Source organism: Ambystoma mexicanum, chromosome 3q (genome assembly GCF_040938575.1).
Source record: "Ambystoma mexicanum isolate Mex_15411 chromosome 3q, UKY_AmexF1_1, whole genome shotgun sequence".
NCBI classification, from domain to species: Eukaryota; Metazoa; Chordata; class Amphibia; order Caudata; family Ambystomatidae; genus Ambystoma; species Ambystoma mexicanum.
Window position 1 is genome coordinate 807823378 of NC_090926.1, and position 19536 is coordinate 807842913.

The 19536-nt window shown below is 46.9% G+C and overlaps 1 protein-coding gene across 12 annotated transcripts in view; it reads left to right on the forward strand.

Moving 5' to 3' along the window:
- Nucleotides 1–19536, forward strand: part of CACNA1G (calcium voltage-gated channel subunit alpha1 G) — a 1457373-nt gene that overhangs the window by 695088 nt on the left and 742749 nt on the right. For all 12 annotated transcript variants that reach the window (XM_069654906.1, XM_069654897.1, XM_069654896.1 and 9 more), the window contains one exon: nucleotides 12259–12356. In XM_069654906.1, the coding sequence (XP_069511007.1) occupies nucleotides 12259–12356 (98 nt within the window). The remainder of the gene's footprint in view (nucleotides 1–12258; nucleotides 12357–19536) is intronic.

Genomic DNA, 19536 nt, shown 5'->3' on the forward strand with positions numbered 1-19536 from the left:
CGTATATGTTCCATAACCCCTCAGTGGTAATTCGGTGCTATCAAAGCCGGTCTCTTTGGATGGAGCACGTCCGTTTTACAGGTTTGTAGGATCATGTATAGATAGACCCAGCCTTTTACTGTTGTCCCATTCAGAAGCATTAAAGTAGGCCAAGCATAGTATCAATCAAAACCTTGAGTTATTTTAAATATTATTTACAACGCAAATCTACAAGTTCAATACTACCATTGTAACTTGCAGCAGCGACACACAGTCAATAATGCAACCTGACGCCTTGGGTTCTTCCTCAACCAGCCGGAAGAAAAGGTTTGAATGCCAGTAGGATCCCTCCCAGGGTTTCATGCCATGACCTGGCTAGCTGGAAGTCAGATAGTTTCCATCAGCAAGTGTGCTACAACACTGGAACCTCTGTGGTGATGAGGAAGATGAGAGCGAAGAAGCCTTAAAGGTACCCACTTCTGGTGTTTGCCAACAGTATGCTGCTGAAATGGGTGTTTCTTGCTAGGCCTTCATGTAGACAGTCATCATGGGGACTGTTATGAGGAGGCTGGCATCTGGCGGCTTATAGATGGACAAGTACAACACTAATTTAGCAAACATACGGGCCACAGGAAAGTTAAATCTGCAGTGCCACCACCATTGTGTAAGTAGTGGCTGCTTCCTGATTCTTTCAGATGTGTGTGCTCACAGTGTCACAAGATTCCCAACACTAGGGAATTTATATCAGGAAAGTGTAGTTATTGCTACAGATTGCAGCGGCGATTATCTTAGACGCTGGACCTGATATCCCTTTTGTATACGTTTGGGGAAGAGAAGAGTTATCACATCATTGTCTTGGATACCCGAGGTGCGGGTATTGGGTCTTCTTCCAGTGAACAACAAAGACAGATTTAAAAATCCAGCCCACCCTTCATAACGGAGAAAGACCACAACCCACTCCTCCCAGCATAGTGGCACGAAAGAGGGAAGTCCCGCGCACCAGGGAGCAGGCAAATCTGTGCATGCAGAACGGGCACAATGTTTATAGTGGGGAAGGGAGAGTGCAGGGAGTGACAAGTGGGTGAATTCGGCCAGTAAGACCACTCGATGGGAAGAAAGTCCAGCCGGGGGTGGGTGGGGGGTGCAGGTGAGTGTGGCAGGGTGCAGCGGGTTTGTTTGCTAAGTGCGGGGCAGGTGGAGCAGTGCCTTCAAGAGGGGCTCGGGCGATGAAACCCCCAGATGAAAGCACTGTCCATCCATTTGGAGGCCACTCCAAGGCAGCCTAAAAATGGCACTCTTTTATGGGAGGTTTAATGACACACCTATCACGTATCCGCGGATTCTGACCCAAATGGAGTCTTTCCCAAGCAGATTCCTTTTGATAAGGGTGTTGATACAGCAGACGTATTATCAGCAGCACCATTCCCCACTGCTCAGGGAGTTACGCCCTCACCTCAGCTATGTGGGCAGCCTGGAGTGCACAAACCCCGCCCTCCATCCTTCCTGTTTGTTCTTGTAGGCATGGCTGTCCTTCGCCCGTACAATGTGGTCGTTTCATGTTATCCAGGGAATTATGATTTCTATACTTCTCCGGATTTCGTTCCTCGCATCATGATTGTTTGTCTCTCGTTTCTTGGACTTCTTGCTTGTGCTCTTGCTCCACGCCAATCTATTTTCAACTCTGATATTCAACTTCTTACCCTATTACCAGCATTTTTGCTTGTGTTACTGCTTCACACCAGCTATCTTCCCCAGTGCAACTGCAGTATTGTCTATAAATCTAGGTGTAGTCATGGTCTGTGTCCTATTTCTCTTTCTTCGCTGCCCTTTGCATGCCTGACCCCACCTTCACTCTTCATCTCCATTACTGCAGTCATTCCTTGCCCTTCCTCTGCTCAGTTCCACTTTCGCTCTTTTTCTTTGTGCAAAAATGATGGAACTCCTTAACTCTGGATGCTTTGTATACTCGATACTTGTTGTATACTCTTACATCTTTCTGCTGTTTCTCTCATTATCAGTAATAGTTACCTCATTATGTTTCCGAAAAAAGTTTCTCCGATAATTGTATGTATTGTTTTTATAATTATCTCCAGATGTTTGGCGAAAGGGCTTCACAAAATTAAAATATGACCGCTGTGAAGGTTCAAAGGCAACATGGCTATTACAAGATTCATATCCAGTGCTTTACCAGTCAGTGTGGTTTGTGTGGCCCAGTGTTAAGCTGGACTGCTTCTTTTCTGACAGGGTTCAGCAGGTAAGGTGGGGGGGTGGGGTACAATGATCCCAGGAGGCATCTGTAATCTGCTGGGTTCCACAGGGCTCTGTCGTCTCTCGCAGCTGTTCTTTGATGGTTACCTACCGGCCTTGGCTCGGTTGATTGAGGAAGCTGGCTGTCATGTTGGCAATGTGGCTTCATAACCCTCCCTCATCATTATGAGGGGATGGCCCACGTTTGGATCAGGACAGAGGTAAATGACTTGGGCTAGGGAGGGAAGGAGTTCTGGGGCGGTGGGGAGAGTCAGTATGCAGGATACAGGTGTGAAATAAATAAGTGTTTGACACTGGCCCATGTGTGCGTCTTCATTGAAGGGGCCCCGCTCCAGAGAAGGCCTCTGGATTCCTGGCGAATACCCGATAACACATTGGCGACGGTCGGGTACTGAGTGAGTACTGATACAACAGTCGCTGCCGCTCCAGGTCTCAGAGGGCGCTGTCGATACGAACAACGCCCACCAGGCAATGGCCTGCCGTGGCGTATGCTAAATGCCTGTGTTGACTGGAAGGACCGGGACAGCGCAGTCCAGGAGGGTGCCATCGAACACAGCTAATGTACATCAGCGCACCTCCAGCCACCAGCACGCCACCAGTGGGACCCAGCCCATCTCTCCGCTCAAGGTACCAGGGGGGAGGTTGGGAGACAACCTACACATGGCGCCAGCTAGATCTCTGCAGCACAATCAACGCGTGCACGCAGCGGCCTGCCCGGTAGAGCACACAGAACAGCAGTGAAAGGAGAGACTTACACATAAACCATGTTGACGACGACGTTTCCTCCACCTGTAACGGATTTATTACACAGCACACTCCACGCAGGCAATCTTTCCCAGACAATGAATGTGGCGTACAACAAATCGCTTTTTATTTTAAATAAACCACAGGTTCTTTTTTTTTTTTTTAGTAGGCCTTCCAACCCGTCTCGCACCCAACCTCCACAAACACCCTGTGTCATAATGGACCAGGAATCAGGCCGGTGTATCAATAAGATATTTATTAATTTATTACTTAATGAAAAAGGAAAATCAAACAATTTCACAGCCACCAATGTTGTGGCAACATAAAATGCACTAATCTCTACAAAACCATTAGGTTACGAGATCCTATTGCAATTCACACTGTCTTTAATGGCAACACAGAAAAATAACAATTTGATAAAGAGATAACACCAACGGTTTAGCACCCCCCTGCAACACTCACCCCAAACATCAGCTCACTTGATTCCTTTGAATGGAAGGCAGTGTCAAAGAGTAGAAATAGAGAGAGAAAATCGGATTTGGGGAAAAGCACACCACCCCAAGATGGGAAGTCAGCAAAGAAAGTGAAAACCTGTTTTTGGAGCAAAATGGCAGAATGGGAGTTTGATTATTACTCACAACTGCTAGATGACTGACAGGAAGTTCATATTGCTTACACTTGAGGAGATAGGGCAGCTTAGATAATACTAATCAGCACACCAGGGCAAAGTAAGAATGAAATGGAAAAATCGATTTTGGGAGAAATCAAATGCAAAAGGGGAAATACAGTGGCAAATGGAAATTCGTTTTACACTGGATTTACAATGACCGGTAGTTCAGGGAAGGTGTTTTGATTATAATACGAAAATCAGTTTTCAAGACAGAGGCAAATAAAAGATTGACTTGTAGGCAAAAGGGTTTGCTCTCAATGGAACTACGATTTTGGGGTCTAATAGGACAGATGCAAATAGGAATTTGTGGGGTAATGCCCACAATATACGGTTTCCAGTTACAAGGAGACTAATTCTTTTGAGGCAATTCTTTAATGACTATAATAATTAAAGAAATACACCAGGGACAATGGGGTTAATTTTGAATTTTAACACTCTTTAACTGTGAATTTCAAATAGGGGAATTCAATGATTTACTTAAAAATATGCTAAGGATTTGCACAGAGACACGATGTAGCATGGCCCGGTGGCACATTTGTGTCCTTTTCACAAAATGTACAAAAGTTATAACTCTGCAAATGATCAAGCATGTTCATAATTTAATTTTCCATCTTTCCACCAATTGTCATATTTGTCCCATTTTTAGATCAGCCAGAAAACTCCCTTAACTGGCCATTTCAGTTTCCAAAGTCCTAGGAAAATGCACTTTATCTCTTAAAACCCGCCTGGTAATTACACCAAAACATAGCATAAAACAAAATTATTTCTCATTCTAATTGCTGCGAAAATGCCTAAAAATGAAATCAGTCCTTTAATGTAATTTGGGAGGATCTGTTCCCCTCTTTTGGAGGGGCACTTCCTCCTCTACAGCCAACTGTCTTTCCCTGGCTCAGCCAGTGACCAGAGATTTGAATGAACCCCTTTGAAGTTGTCAGTTCATTCTTTGTAGTGGTGGGTGCAGGAAGGAGCTCACACCCGAAGTCAAATTTTAGGCACACTTGCTTTCTTTGAAATCACTGAGGCCCTGCCTTTAAGTCTGGCAGAGCAGGGAATTATGACCCTCTCAGTGACCTCACATTTGACTGCGGAATGGCTCACTGGTCGGTGTGACTTACAGTGGGAGCAGAGCTTTTAATTGTTAAGTTTCCTGCCTTAGCCCCAAACTGGTTTTTCCGGTACTGTGTGCCTCTTCAAAGTTGACTGAAATCTTGTGGGTGGAAACATAATCTACATTACTTTAGTCAACCCCACAGCATATTTCCCTGACATTTTTCTTGTGCGAACAGTGCTATCTTTTCACTGTGGCTTTTTAAAGTCGTTTTTCTTTTTCACACGTGTGCAAGCCATTTTTTCCTTTAATATTTGAAATCAGGTCTTGTAGGTCACAGCATTTTGTAATTTCTCCTTTTTGAGTGAGTTTTCATTTGTTGTTAGCCCATTGACAATGAGGGATCGGCCCCCTTTCACATGGTTCTTTGATTTGACTTGAACAGGAGAAAAAGCTAAGCTGGTTTTCATTGCAGTGTTTGAAGGGCTGCTGTTCAAATGAAATGGAAAGCAAAATCCGTTTCTAGTTGTAGTGTTGAAATGATGCCCCCTCATGCAATATATAACTTCTTGTCATTCAGGTGAAGTAAAGCACAGCAGGGCCATTTTTGGGTTGCAGTGTCCAAACACTTGCCACTCGTGTAAAATAATTGCAATGCAGGCCGTTTTTGGATGCAGTATATAACTTCTTGTCATTCAGGTGAAATGAAAGTAAAGCAAGGCCATTTTTGATGCAGTGTATAACTTCTTGTCATTCAGGTGAAATAAAAGCAAAGCAGGGCTGTTTTTGGATGCAGTGCTCAAATGCTTACCACTCATGTGACAGGGAAAGCAAAGCACAGCCGTTTTTGGTGGCAATGTTTAAATGCAGTTTTTCAGGTGAAAGGGATTTCTGTTTAGAGCCTTTAAATGCACTCCACAGAACTCAGGAGGCAGAGCTCCAGGACCCCTCCTGCCCTCAGGTTGTGGAACTCAGGTACTGCACCTACCACCAGCATTCGACTTATGTGACACAGGTAATCTAGGACCACGCGGGGCAATATGGATAAGGGATTTCAAGCTCTATGTCTGGGCTGTGCAGCTCTCCGACAACCCAAGACTAAAAAACAAGCTATCAATGGCAGTCGGACCCAAGTCAGGGACATGGCAGGAGAGCTGCTAAACCTTGAAACTGCATTCTTTCAAGACCTGCACATGAAACTGTCTGCATATTCTGCACCCCACATTAACACTGATTACTAGAGACATATTTTCCGCACTACGCACCAAGACAAAGGGGAATCCTTGGACAACTTTGTTATGAGATTACTCATACAAATGAAACATTGTGAATTTCGCAGATACTTAAATGAGGAGGCCTTGAAGTCTCAAGTCATCGCCGGATGTGAGTCTCAAGCGTTTAGGAAGAAGCTTCTGCAAAAACAAAGGTCATTGAAATAAATCCTTGCGCTGGCACGGAAGGAGCAGCCGCAGAGACACAGATGGGCAACCTGAACAAAGTCGCAATACAGCCAAAAGTGACAGAGGGGGAGACCATCAACAAATTATACTCCGCCGCAAAATCCTTAGCCAGACGCACTGACGCCAACTGTTTTAAGTGTAGATATGAATACCCTGACACCAGGGAATGCCCAGCACTGGGGCAGAAATGAGCTGCCTGCAGTAGTGATGACTACTTTCAAGCCATATGTAAAAACGCACCCATGCATTCAGCAGGCAGGAGATCACAAAAGGAAAGGCAAAGGACCACACAGGCGAGCTCACACAACACAGGGCCTGATAGTGAATCGAGAAGACACAGGCAGGATGAGAGGGACTAAAGCAGGTCCGTGCACGAGAGGTACGCCGGCCATCGGAAGGGTCGAGACAATGGTGCCACAGATGACATATCAGATACATCAAAAGGAGATCACCCTTCAACCATGACTCTGTATCCTCAGGAGATGACCAAAGGAAAAGGGGTTATGTCTAGGTGATAACTAACAACATGGCCAAGCAACACAGCCCAACCTTCATACTTCACATCAATGACACACTGTTTGAGTTTCTTATAGACACAGTGGCGACTGTAAAAATCATAAGTGAAGAATCGTGTAAGACACTCCCACACCCCGATACTCTAACAATCAAGCATTGATGTCTACCCTTACAGATCTACCTCACCCCTACCATGCAACAGAGTCATCACTGCCACATGCACCCACAAGTCACATGCAGCCAAAGTCCAACTGCATGTGCTCAAGACCGAAGTAAACAGTGATGCATCCTGAGTTTCAGAACTGCTGTAGACATGGGCCAGGTACATCTCCTGTACCAGCTGATGGCTCATAAATACTTCGCCAAGATGGAAGACATCGAAATGGCATTCCCAAAACAGTTTTGAAGGTTGGAAAAACTCAGAAACTGAAAGATTCAACTACACATCAATCCTGATACCAATTTATATACAAAGGTAGGTTGAAGAAGAGATCAACAAATTGCTGAAACAACACGTCATCGAACCAGCAACAGGACCCACTCCGTGGATCATCAATAGTGTGTCTCCCCAAGAAGTTCACACCCTGCTGCATCAGGCTATGTGTGGACATGAGGAGGATGAATGAGGCAATACAGGCAATACAGCGTGAGAGGCACCAGGTACCAAGGATAACAGATATGATCCACCTTCCACATGATGCAAAATTCTTCTAAAAACTGCACCTCATGAAAGGCTACCATCAACTTGAAATCGCCCCTGAGTCATGGTATATCACCACTTTGTGACACATATGGGGCTTTTTTAATACAAGCAACTCAGCTTTGCCATCTCGTCTAAACTATTCGGATGATGTCCTAGTATTCGGTAAGTCCAAAGAAGAGCATGATGCAGCGCTCCACCGAGTGTGCTTGGCACTAAAAGCAGCAGGCTTAACACTTAACAAAAGGAAATCCTCAGATTTTCAGACACATATTTTCGGAGAAGGGAATACAATCTGACCCTGACAATGTGGCAGCACTTAACAACCCCCACCAGCTGCAGACAGTATCCGAGCTTCGATAGTTCCTAGGTCTCGCAAGCTATTGCTCGAGATACCTCCAGGACTTTGCAACCATTAGCACACCTCTTCGACAACTCCCGAAGAAAGACCAGGCCTTTGAGTGGACAGCGGAATGCCAACATGCCTTCAAGACCATCTGCAGCAACATCTAGAAAACAGAAGACCTGGTGTACTTTAATGCAGAGAGGAAAATGGAAGTGATGTTGACGCCAGCCCCGTCGGCCTAGGGGCCATACTGACACAACGTGATCACACAGACCCAAATGGCACCTTCATCATGGCGTATGTTGGGAGGATAACTCAGGGGCAACGTGCTCACCTTGGAAGCAAGACGACACAGAGCACCACAGGTTCGATCTCCGGGTCTGCGCTTAGAAACCTCTGGTATTAAGCGCATTATAAATAACCTATCATAGCATATCATATGCAAGCAGAAGTCTCACATACACGCTGAACAGGCATACTCACAGGCAGGTAAGGAAACTGTGGCAGTAGTCTGGCCTTTGAGTATTTCCACCTGTTCTTGTACGGCAAGGCCTTCACCATCATCATGGACCATCATGCCCTCTTGACGATCTTCGGCGACTTGAAGGCACGGATGTGGGCACTACGGCTGCAGGACTATAAATTTGACATCATACATCGGACGGGCAAGGAAGACAACCCAGCTGACTATCTGCCGAGACACAGGGCCGGAGTAGGCAGGCCCTTCTATCGCAGATGCATACATCAACTACATAATACATCACTTACAAACCCTTCCCATAGACTGGGCCACCCTCCTGGGTGAATCAGAACAGGGCCCTGCCCTCTGTATCATAGCCCACTGCATTAAGACAGGGAAGATGAAACGTACGAAAGTGAAAAGTGAGTCGGCACAAGTTGCCAACGTCCTCAACAAGCCATTCGAGCAAGCCCTATACCAACACCTGTGAGAGTACCAACCCACTCCCCATAGCACTATGGGAGTATGCCCATCCAACCTTATGCTCCAGAGAGCTGTGCAAACCCAGCTACCAGAAGGCATACCACAGCATCCCACAGGTCTGCTAGAACAACAAGCTAGGACCCGACACTGAGAGGAGAAAAGGAAGATGAAAGACCAAGCAGACGCCCGTCGAGGAGCGAAGGATGCTGACATAGAAATGGGAGACCATGTGTTAGTGCGCCAACCAAGAGCGAGGAAAGAAGACACCAGGTTTGCACCAGAACGGCTGGTTGTAACTAACGAAATGGGAACAAAGTTAACTGTTCATGGAGAATCTCACAACTTGATAATTCGGAAATCCTCCCACTTCAGGAAGTATCGGGGCATGACACCTCCTGCCTGGGAACGCTCCCGAGATTATCAAAGTGACCAGAACTCTGATGACTCATATATGGGGGTCGGAGAGCAATCGGAAGAGGAAACCAGCAGTGAGGCATCTAGTGGCTCACCCAGAATGAGCATGCCTAGTCTACCGGGTCGACATCAATGCTGTTGCATAAAGCCTCAGAGACTAATCGGAGAAATGGGGTGAACAGTAAGGTAAGCTGACATGTTAAAAAGGGGGGCAATTTCATGTCATCAATGTGGGCACGTAGCCCTCCCTCATCATTAGGAGGGGATGGCCCACGTTTGGGTGAGTACAGAGGGAAATGACGTTAGGCTAGGGAGGGAGTTCCAGGGTGGGGAGAGAGTCAGTATGCAGGATACGGGTGTAAAATAAACATGTATATCTGACACTGGCCCATGTGTGCGTCTTCATTGAAGTGGCCCAGTTCCAGAGAAGCCCTCTGGATTCCTGGGGAATACCCAATACCACACTGGCCTTGGTTTTCAGATGTATACTGTCTATACAGAGCTGCCTCTCACCCTCTGGGGACAGTGTGAGGGTGGGAGACTGTTTTGTTGGGGTTCTGGCCTGGATAGGGTCCAACTGGTTGGGTCTCATTGCAGGGAAGATCGGACCTCTCTCAGGTGCTGCCTTTCAATTGTTCTGATATTCAACGGCATGGGAGGGAACTACCTTTCAAAAGACAAAAGAATTGCTGTTATCAAAATGGTCCTTCCGCCTGGACCTCATTGCAGGAATGTCACCACTTAGTGGTTTCCACGATACGAGCTGATACCCCTAATTTCTCCCTTAGTACCCCTGTGGCTTCCCTTTTGATCTCTGGTTTAGTGGTACGTGGTGGAACACCAGAATAGAAGGGCTTTCTTTGTAATGTCCAGTTTAGAGGTCACTGGTGCATTACCAGAAAGGAAAACAAGCCCAGCACTGTAAGAGCCATGTTTACTTTCAACTGTTCTTTTCCTTTGTATCTCCCCCAACTCCCCCAGCCCCCCAGCTGCTTCCTAATGGCCGCTAAGGGATGATGGAATGTGCCTGCAGGTGGGACCACCATTGTCCACTACTTTCATGTAACCAGGAAGTTGATTTGGCTGGAACAGGAAGAGAAGGAGGTGGTTGTAGGCTGAGATGCTACAGCACTGGAAACGGAAAGTCCCATGAGTTGGGAATCTGTGCCACAGATGCCAAAGGAATCTCTGTAGGCTCTCGATCAGTTCTCCAGTCTGCCCCGGATTCCTAGCTGCAGGCATGAAGTTACAGAGGGGCCTCTTAGTAACAACATTGGAGTGGGTGGATACCTAAGGGAGAATGATGGGAGCATTTAAGGCTGTATTTGGACATATGAGGCTGTACTTTACATATAAGGACTGTACCTCTCCTGTGGCATATTAACTGGCACAGGTCAGCCGCAGTGGGGCATTGGGGAGAGACAATATGATGGCAGTTTCTGAACATGTGAGGCTGTACCTTACACTGGATGACTACGTTGCGTGTTTGTTATTGGCTGGTATAAAAAGACACTACCAGGCGATAGAATGTTGCACCTTGCATCATATGCACTTGGCATATGATGGCAGAAGTTCACATGTGTGGTATGTACCTTGCATACAGTGTCCATACCAGTCATAAGTGGCATTCACTGAAATAGGATACAGGTACAGGAACTTTTGAGACTGCACTTGCATAGGATCACAGTGACTGGACTTGTGAGGCTGTATGTTGCATACTCTGACTAAACCTGGCATGTAGGGCATTGACTGGCATACGGAGGCCGTCTTAGGACATCTGAGGATACATTTGGTATATGATGGCAGCACCTTGGCAGGTTAGGCTGTCCTTTACATATGGTGTCTCTACCAGCTATATGAGGCCTTAACTCTCATAATATGGCAGTATTTATACATTTCAGGCTTCATTTGGCACAGTGTGGCAGCACTTTAACATGAGGGACTGAACATTACATGACCTGATTGGGGCTATACACTTCGTAAACTATGGCAGCACGTAGACATGTGGAATTGTATTTAGCTCTCATAACAAGGCATTATTCATGACCTATGATGGTTCTGCTGGGTGTACCATGGGCTTTTCATAAACCACCCAGGGAAATGCCAAGGCAGAATTCTAGGTCTACAATGTCACCTCGTTTGTTGTAGTGAGAGTGAAGCGTCCTGTGATGTCAGCAGGCTAACATGCTATTTGATGTTTCTATGGTGTCATTTGATGCATGATGTCACTTCCACTACACTGGGCATGTTGGTTAATTGATATCCATCTTCCCATTTCCAAAATGTGCACCATGTCAGCCGCAAAAACTTTACTAACTTCTTTGATGTTGGTTTTTGCCATATTCTATGCACTTGCTTTAATTTTTCACCACACTGATTTTTTTTATTATTGTTGCTGGTGTATTTTATGACATGTATTCCATTTTTATGTCATCATGCAGAGAATCCCTTTCTGATATAGTATACTGGATAAACAATATGAATACACACACACACACACACACACACACCGGGTTCTGACTTGCACCGGGCATGATGGTCTCATGCATGCAACCCTCACGAAGAAGTGCACACCCTTTTCCCCACCCTCTTTCTATGTTGGAAACAGGGAGAATCCGGAAAGAGCAGAGAGAACAAGGTCACAGAGGAGTAGCCTATTGTGACAATTGGGCCTCATTACGAGGTCACACCGGCGGGTTGACGGACCTCGTAACACCTGATACGCAGCCTGGCTTCCCGGTGCCACAGGGACATTACAAGTCTCGGCAGAGCGTGAAGTCAGGCAACAGAGCTTGTAGGTCCCCATACCCATGGAGTCCCATAAGACTTCATGGGAATGGAGACTCAGAAACACCGTCGCCGATGGGGCCAGGCTTCCATGGCAACTCTGCCTGCCAGGGCCGCTTCGCCCGGCAGGGTCAGACCTGTCGGGCACAGTAGCCCCTGCAGGCAGGCTCGTGATGTGGTGGTCCGGAAAGAAGGGTCCTGGTAAGCTTGCCGACACCCTTGTTTCTCGACAGCCACACTTGTAATGAGGCCTGTGTGTATGTCTGCAAAACTCGCGCTCTCCTCTGAGTACTTAGTACAATATGATTGTGCTGCTTATTTTAATTTCTGAATTCATTTCCTTTACGCGCTGACCCTCTCTTTTTTTTCTTGTCTTGCTCTAGGATGTTGGAATACTCGCTGAACCTGCAGAATGTCAGTTTCTCAGCTGTGCGGACAGTCCGGGTCCTGCGACCACTTCGAGCTATCAATCGAGTGCCTAGTAAGTACACGCGAGTAGGCCACCGGGGCCCTGGGCATTGGTGAGGGTGGAGGGCAGGAACCCTACATTTCGATGCAAATGCTCTTAAATAGTGTTGTCACCTGCCCTGATCTGGCCAAAACATTTCAGATCTGTTCAGGTCAGTGGGAACGAATAGCTATCCCCGAGGCACCAATGTGTTCATTCCAAGAGAAAACCTGTTCTGATCAGAGAGAATACCCAACCCAGAGAAAGCTGAGATACTGTTTGGATGTGATGCGCACAAAAAGCGGCAATCGTAGTATAAAGGGGGTTCTTTTTATTGCCACTGGTGGACTTGTATGAACTATGGTTTTTCACATTTGAGAACCCAATACCCCGTACTCAGCACTACAGATGATCAGAAGAATGACAGCCATGTTCCGCGCTGCAGATCATTAAGAGTCTACGTGGTCTGAAGCTAACCATTCTAACAGACCCTTAAAAGTTGGAGGCAAAACGTGAGACATGTCAAGTAAAGTTGTCAAACGGGGATATCATGCATTTGTGTTTGGCCCCTGCAAAGAGTTACCCAATGGAAACAATATAATCGCTGGCCAGATAGCACAGTGAGCTAAGCACTCGCCCCTGGTATCTGTGGACAGCCTGCTGTGGCAGGTTCGAAGCCCGGCAGTCTTTCATCCTTCTGAGGTCGATAAAATGAGTACCACTCTGTGGGATAATAATGTCTTCTGTTATTTCAGTGCTCTGAGACCAATGGGTGTGTAGCGCTACATAAAAGGCTCATTATTATTATTTCACTCGTAACATTATTTATACTTTTCATCTGGGATTTTGTGTGTGCGTGTATGTATAGGATGTGTGTCATATGAACCAAGCTGGAGAATAACGTAGCACTGTGCAAGCAGGGGCTGGTGGGTCACAATTAAAGGAAAAAGATGAGAAGGGTAAAGGTTGTGTCAGTCGACCCGGGGAGGGAGGAAGAGAACCAGGGTACAGGGGGATCCAGAGAGCCATTGAGCCTTAATGTCCAGATACTATTTTTTTTTATGTTACCGGGGACCCCTACCGCAGTGATGTTCTGCCTCGAAGCGCTTCCATGTAATGACACATATCAGGAAGAGGACTTAAGCTGCTGTCCTTTAAAGGATGGGCACCAAAGACGGGTCTTCACTGCAGAAGGAGTGAGGGAAGTAATGTAGGGCTGTCTAGAACCCCTATTCCGCCAGAGAGACCGTGCATGGCCACTCGGACCGAAGGAAGTGCAGAGAGCGTCACGTGCTACTCCGTCAGCGCCATTCCCGCCAATGAGTCTGTAAGACGCGAGAAGGCGCGCAGGCGTCATGCACGGTGGATTTCACTCTCCCGCAGGTGAATGGCTGCTATGGCGTGTGGCACTAAGTGCACACCGAAAGCATGCGATTAGCACTAACACGGCAGCTAGTTTCACCTGGTGTCTGAAGGGGGCTGAGGGCGCACCCTTGTCTGATGACATCCTCCTGATGTGTGATCCCGCAATCCCCAAGCATGTGTGTCCGAGTGACATGAGCAACGTTTAATGGAGTGGTCACCCATGTCACAGCTAAGCCTAGGACAGGGCGCCCGAGCCATCTGTCTTACTACTACTTTGCAGGTCGGTGGAGCCCCCGAGCACAGAATTCTTTCCATGCTTTACCAGGGCCTGAAAACGAAGAGGATGAGTAGCGAGCGCAAAGGAGGCACAGGGCAGAGGTAATCGCGGGCAGAGGAACAGGGGTAAACCACTCTTGTGAAGTAGGCCCAGTCGCTATCACAGCCTCTGGTCAGTGCAGCGTCTGACTCCAAATGCCACACATTCGAACCAGATTCTCGTCTCGCCTTGTCCGATTGGCTCTGGTTTGGAAATGTGTGGTCTGGCCAAAGTAAACCAGGAGAACCATTGATGATGGATTCTAAGGTGTCACTGGCAGGCGAGTTCCGGGCACCGGGCGGTATATCACTGATGGGAGGAAGTCCACAGTGAGGGGGTGCCCCCGCCTCCTGCAGGGAGTTCACGAGTGGAAGCTTCCCTGATCCTCGAATCATTGGACATGAGCTTCTTCCATACCAGTCCAATAGATCTCGCATGGGAGGACGCCAGCATCCTCACTGGCTTATCTACTCAACGTTTCATTGATGTTTCAGGAAATATTGAGTGCGGTCCCTTCCCTCGTACTTCCTGTATTCTTGATGTAGTGTAAATATCCAGATGCCAGGCTTCATGCAGTGGAGTCGACTGTTTGCACACACTGAACTGAGATTAATTGCTCCCAGCTTAAGCACATCCCCAAAGACCTTGTTGTAACCCCAGTGCATATCCTTCTGGGGATCCTAAATTGAAGAGTGCTGGGAAGAGGTCCAGGAAACCTTGATTTTGGATGAAATCTTGTTAAATGGCTCCTTGCTATCACTGACCTATCCTAAGTCTTCTTCTTAGAGTCAATTTGGCTGAATATGCAAATCTTTTTTGTATGTCCCACACTTTGGCCCAGATGCTCCAGCAAATGCCCACAAGTCCCTTGGTTTCACGCATGCACTTTTTAACAATCTGAGGGGTCCAACCAAGACTCTTGCTGGCTCCCTTTTATCCTTCAGGGTAAGAAACTATCAGCTTGGGCCCAACATCGACTCCGCTGTCTAAAAACTTTTGGACATGTCCATACCATATGTACACATTCACCTACTCAGGACTCTGCAACCTTTGGCTCTTGTTATGGAGGAATTGAACGCTGTCCCCCTATGGGGGATGGACCAAAGAAACGAGGGAGGGAGCTGGGGATAGAAGGAGAAGGGGAGGGGACAAAGGGGAAGCAAGTTAGTCTGGAGATAAGGGAATAAAGAGAAGGTCACACGAATTTGGTGTCTGGTGTAATCATTAGAAGCACGCATCATAAGGGCGCAACAGCTCTCCAGACATTTTGAACTACAAGTCCCATCAGTCATATTCAGCATAGCCGATGGTGGGAGAGGGGTTTCGTGGGAATCGCAGTCCAAAGCATCAGGGGAGGCACAGGTTGCAGACGGCATCCTGTGATTTTAGCAAAAACATTTTAACAACGGATGTTTTAACAAAACATTTTCACCAAAAAACTGGTGGAGAGGTGGTTGGGGTGTGGTTATAAACACGGAGAACCAGAGAATTTGGGTGGGGCGAACCCCCAAATGCAAAACAAATCGATGTTTTCGGTAAAAATATTTGTTAAAACATCCTTCGTAGAACCATTGCCGACAACTAACCTATGTTCACACAACCTCGCCAGCCCTTGTGTGACATACCACTACTTGGTCTGAACATTGTGCACTGCGTGTCTCCATCTGGACCCTCCTAACAGGCAATATCCTGAGCTCTCTGAAGCACCCGTCTTTATAGCCAGTTAATCTCACCAGCATCTTTCCAGAACCCTAGAATCCATCCGCTAAGATGGCAAAGACCCACGCACTGCAACCCATCTTTCCGTTGGTACTTCTTCATTATCTGTGCACAGGGTTGACTCATGTGTCACCCTGGAATCTTGTCATCATTTTTGTAAAGCATTCCCAGTTGTAGCCACCTATCATATAGGCGGCCGGTATTACCTCTTGGTCTCTGGAGAAACCACCATGCTGTTTGCAGGGGCGGAGCCAGCCTCAGAATTTTGAGGGGCTGGATGGCAGTTTTGAAAACTGTTCGTGAGATGGGACATTAAACCTATTGTGCTACTGATTACCCCAAACCACCCCAACCCCCATCCTACCACCCCTGCCCCAAGCCCAGGAGGCTGAGTAGATTTTATGCTTTCCTTTTATCCCATTAGATCCATCTTTCACTCCAACTCACCAGAGGCATAACCATGATTCTGTAACAAGTGGGGCCTGGAGCTAATGTACTAGGGCCCACACTAATAAGAGGCCGCAGAAGGAAGGGCACTTGCTCTGCCCCCAGCCAAATGCACAGGAGTGACAGAGAGTAGTGAGGGCAGAGTAGTGAGGGCGGACGAACCAATCAGGGGGGTGATTGTCTCCTTGAGAAAGCTTTTTAAATAATGGGTTAAATAGCACATTCTTCAGTACACTTTCTGTGATAAATTAGGTAAAAAGCCACACAGTTTCTAATCGGTTTTGCAAGGTAAGACATAAAGTCTATTAGATGCCAAGCTACCAACAATGCACAGGAGCATTTCCAAACACATTTTCATAATGCCTTTGCCCACTATTCTGCAGGTGTAGAAAAAGCATTTTCATATCAATTGTGCTCACACATGTCCATTCTGGTGCACCTCTATATGCCAGCATTCCCACATAAGAAAATACTCATGTTTGCTTTGTCCATAATACCAGTAAGAATACTATAACGAAGTATGTTTATGCTGGCTCAGCCAATACATGCCAGTATCTCCATGTAAGAACATACTCCTGTTGGCTTTGCCTTAATGCCAGTGAGAAAAAGCCATGCCACAGTAAGAAAGCATATTGTGGCTGGCTACACAAATCCTCCACTCCCCATATAAGAACTCTCATCATGTTGTATTTTCTCCCTAACGGCAGTAAAAAATGTCATGTCACAGTAAAAAACATTGCCTTGCACGCTGCACGAATGCCCCCAACCCAATGTAAGAATACTTATGTTGCCTTTGGCCTTAACACCAGTAATAAATTGCAATGCCACAGTAAGAAACCATGTTCTTGCTGGCTAGTCAGTGAGATAGCTCAGTGGGCTGAGTGCATGCTGTTGTAATTTGTGTGTGATTTGCAGGTTCCAATCCTGGCAAGGCCAACTCAGGCTTTCATACTTCATCGCTACTTTCTGCTCTAATTTTAAATGTTATGTGGATGACACTCATCTCTCTTTCAGGTTCCCATCAGCCACCTCTGATTCTTCTCTCACACCAGACTGTCTGGCCGCAATGCCAGTAAGACTGAGATCCTCCTCATTGGAACACCTGCTCCCTCCTTTCCACTCTCTCTGGCTGCCCACTCTGTGCCCTATTCTGCCGTTCCTGTGAGGCTAAGAACCTTGGTGCCATCTTCGCCTCCACCCTATCCTTCTCTCCTCACATCTCTGACGTCTCTAAGAAGTCAACCTATCAGATGCACCTCCTCATTATTCTTCCTTTTCTCACTTTCCCCTGAAGTTCACTGTCTTCAGAGCTCTAGTCCTCTCTAGGCTGGACTATTGTAACAGCCTCTTTCTAAACCTTCCTGCCTCTAGTCTTCAACCTTTAAAACTTATCGGGAACAGGACTGCAAGACTTGTCCTTGACCTCATGCCCAGGGATTGTATCCCTCCAGCTCTGAAATCTCTTCACTGGCACCCAGCGGCTGCAAGGATCAAGTTCAAGACCCTCTGCATTGCCCACAAGGCTTTCTGGGCCTGGCACCGCTCTACCTCCAACTTTCTCTTCCAAAACATCTTCCTTCTTGAGCTCTCTGCTCATCCACCTCCAACTCTCTTAGTGTCAGATGCTGCTGCAAGCAGAGAGTTGGGGGCAGATCTATCTCCTTGGCTGGGGCCTCCCTCTTGAACAGCCTCACATCTCTCAAACGTAAGCAGAACCACCTCCTGTTCACGAAGCAACTCAAGACCTTCCTTTTCGCTTCCGCTTTTACTCTTCCTCTCCCAGGTGATGCACCTGACTGCTCCGGCGCACTGGTCACCCTCTGAACTCGGGCCTAGGCTCCTGTATGTCCAGTTGCCCTCGCACTGCGCCCGGGCTCCCCGTCACCCAAAGGTCTGTATTTGCAACCGTGCAGTCCCTTCTCTCTGCACATATGAGCCACCGGCTGGCTGCACTTGTGAGTTAACTGCACTTCACCCTTCACCTCCCCCCTGGCCCTTCTTCCCTTCCCTCTTCCCTGTACTTGCATGATCTGAATGACACTAGGCCTAGTAACATCATTATTTCACCCTACCTTTGTTTCCCCTCCTTGTCTTGTCGCACTTAGAAACACTTGGGTAAATGTGCGCTATAAATTCCACATCATATCATATGAAAGTGACCTCCCTGATCTCTACCATCCTCTATGTACCTTGGAATATTATGCTACCTTTGCACCTTGTTACCACTCTCTTACTGTGTACGGTACTGTGTTTTTCCTGCTCACCAAGTTGTACCAGCGCCATGATACTTATCAAGAAATGCAATAAATAAATAAATAAAGTTCATTAAATGAGGGCAAACTTCGGTTGGGTGATGTATTTTATGTAAATATGTTCTCTGTACAACGCTTTGGCGAAAGCACTATATAAATAACATATTATCATTACACAAATCCCCCCATATAAGAACACTTACATTGTACTCATCATGTAAGAAAATGTATGTTACCGTTGACGTTAACACCAATAAAATAAAAAGCCAAGACAAAATAAGGAAACATGCCTTCCCCATGTACGAACACTCATGTTGGCTTTGCCCTTAATGCAAGTACAACATTTCATGACACAGTAAGACCCAGCCAGGCCCGCCCCACTGTAGTATTTCCCCCAACCCCCCCATCCCCACCATCACATAAAACACTCAAGTTGCCTTTCCTTTGCCCAAAAATAGCAGTAAAACATGCCATGATTTGTCAAAAATGTTTCATGCTCCAATGCCCCTCCCCAGGTCCCAGCATGCATACACACAGAGATATAGACACATTCACCCACCAGTCACGCACCCACACAGCTGATCTGTTATTCACTGGAACACCCATAACATTTAGGCTGTGCGCTCATTAACACATACAGTGTACACCATTCACCTAGCATACAAACATACACCCACTTACACACTCCCTTGCATGCATGCCTGCATACATTCATACATACATGCATACATACAAACCCTGTATGCACACAAATACACTTTTTTTGTGAATGGTAATTATTGAAAGCATTGGCCATGCAAAAGCTAAGCCAGCAGTTAAGCCTTTAGCTGCAACATGGTGGTGCGGGGGGTCTACTGATATCCCCATGGCAGGCTTTTGTCCTCTGCCTCTACCTTCACTCAAGGCCTGTTTTCTCACCTCTGAGAGTGTTGCATTTGCTTAAGTAAATACACTGCTCTCTGAGGTGAGAAATGTGACAGGGTCTAGGGATCTGATCCCGGGCTAGGCATAACAGCATGGTAATGCCTGCTGCATCAAAGTGGGGGGGGGCTTTAGCCCTCCCAAGCCCATGCCTGGCTCCGCCCCTGAGTGGTTGTAACATCACAGTGGTGGA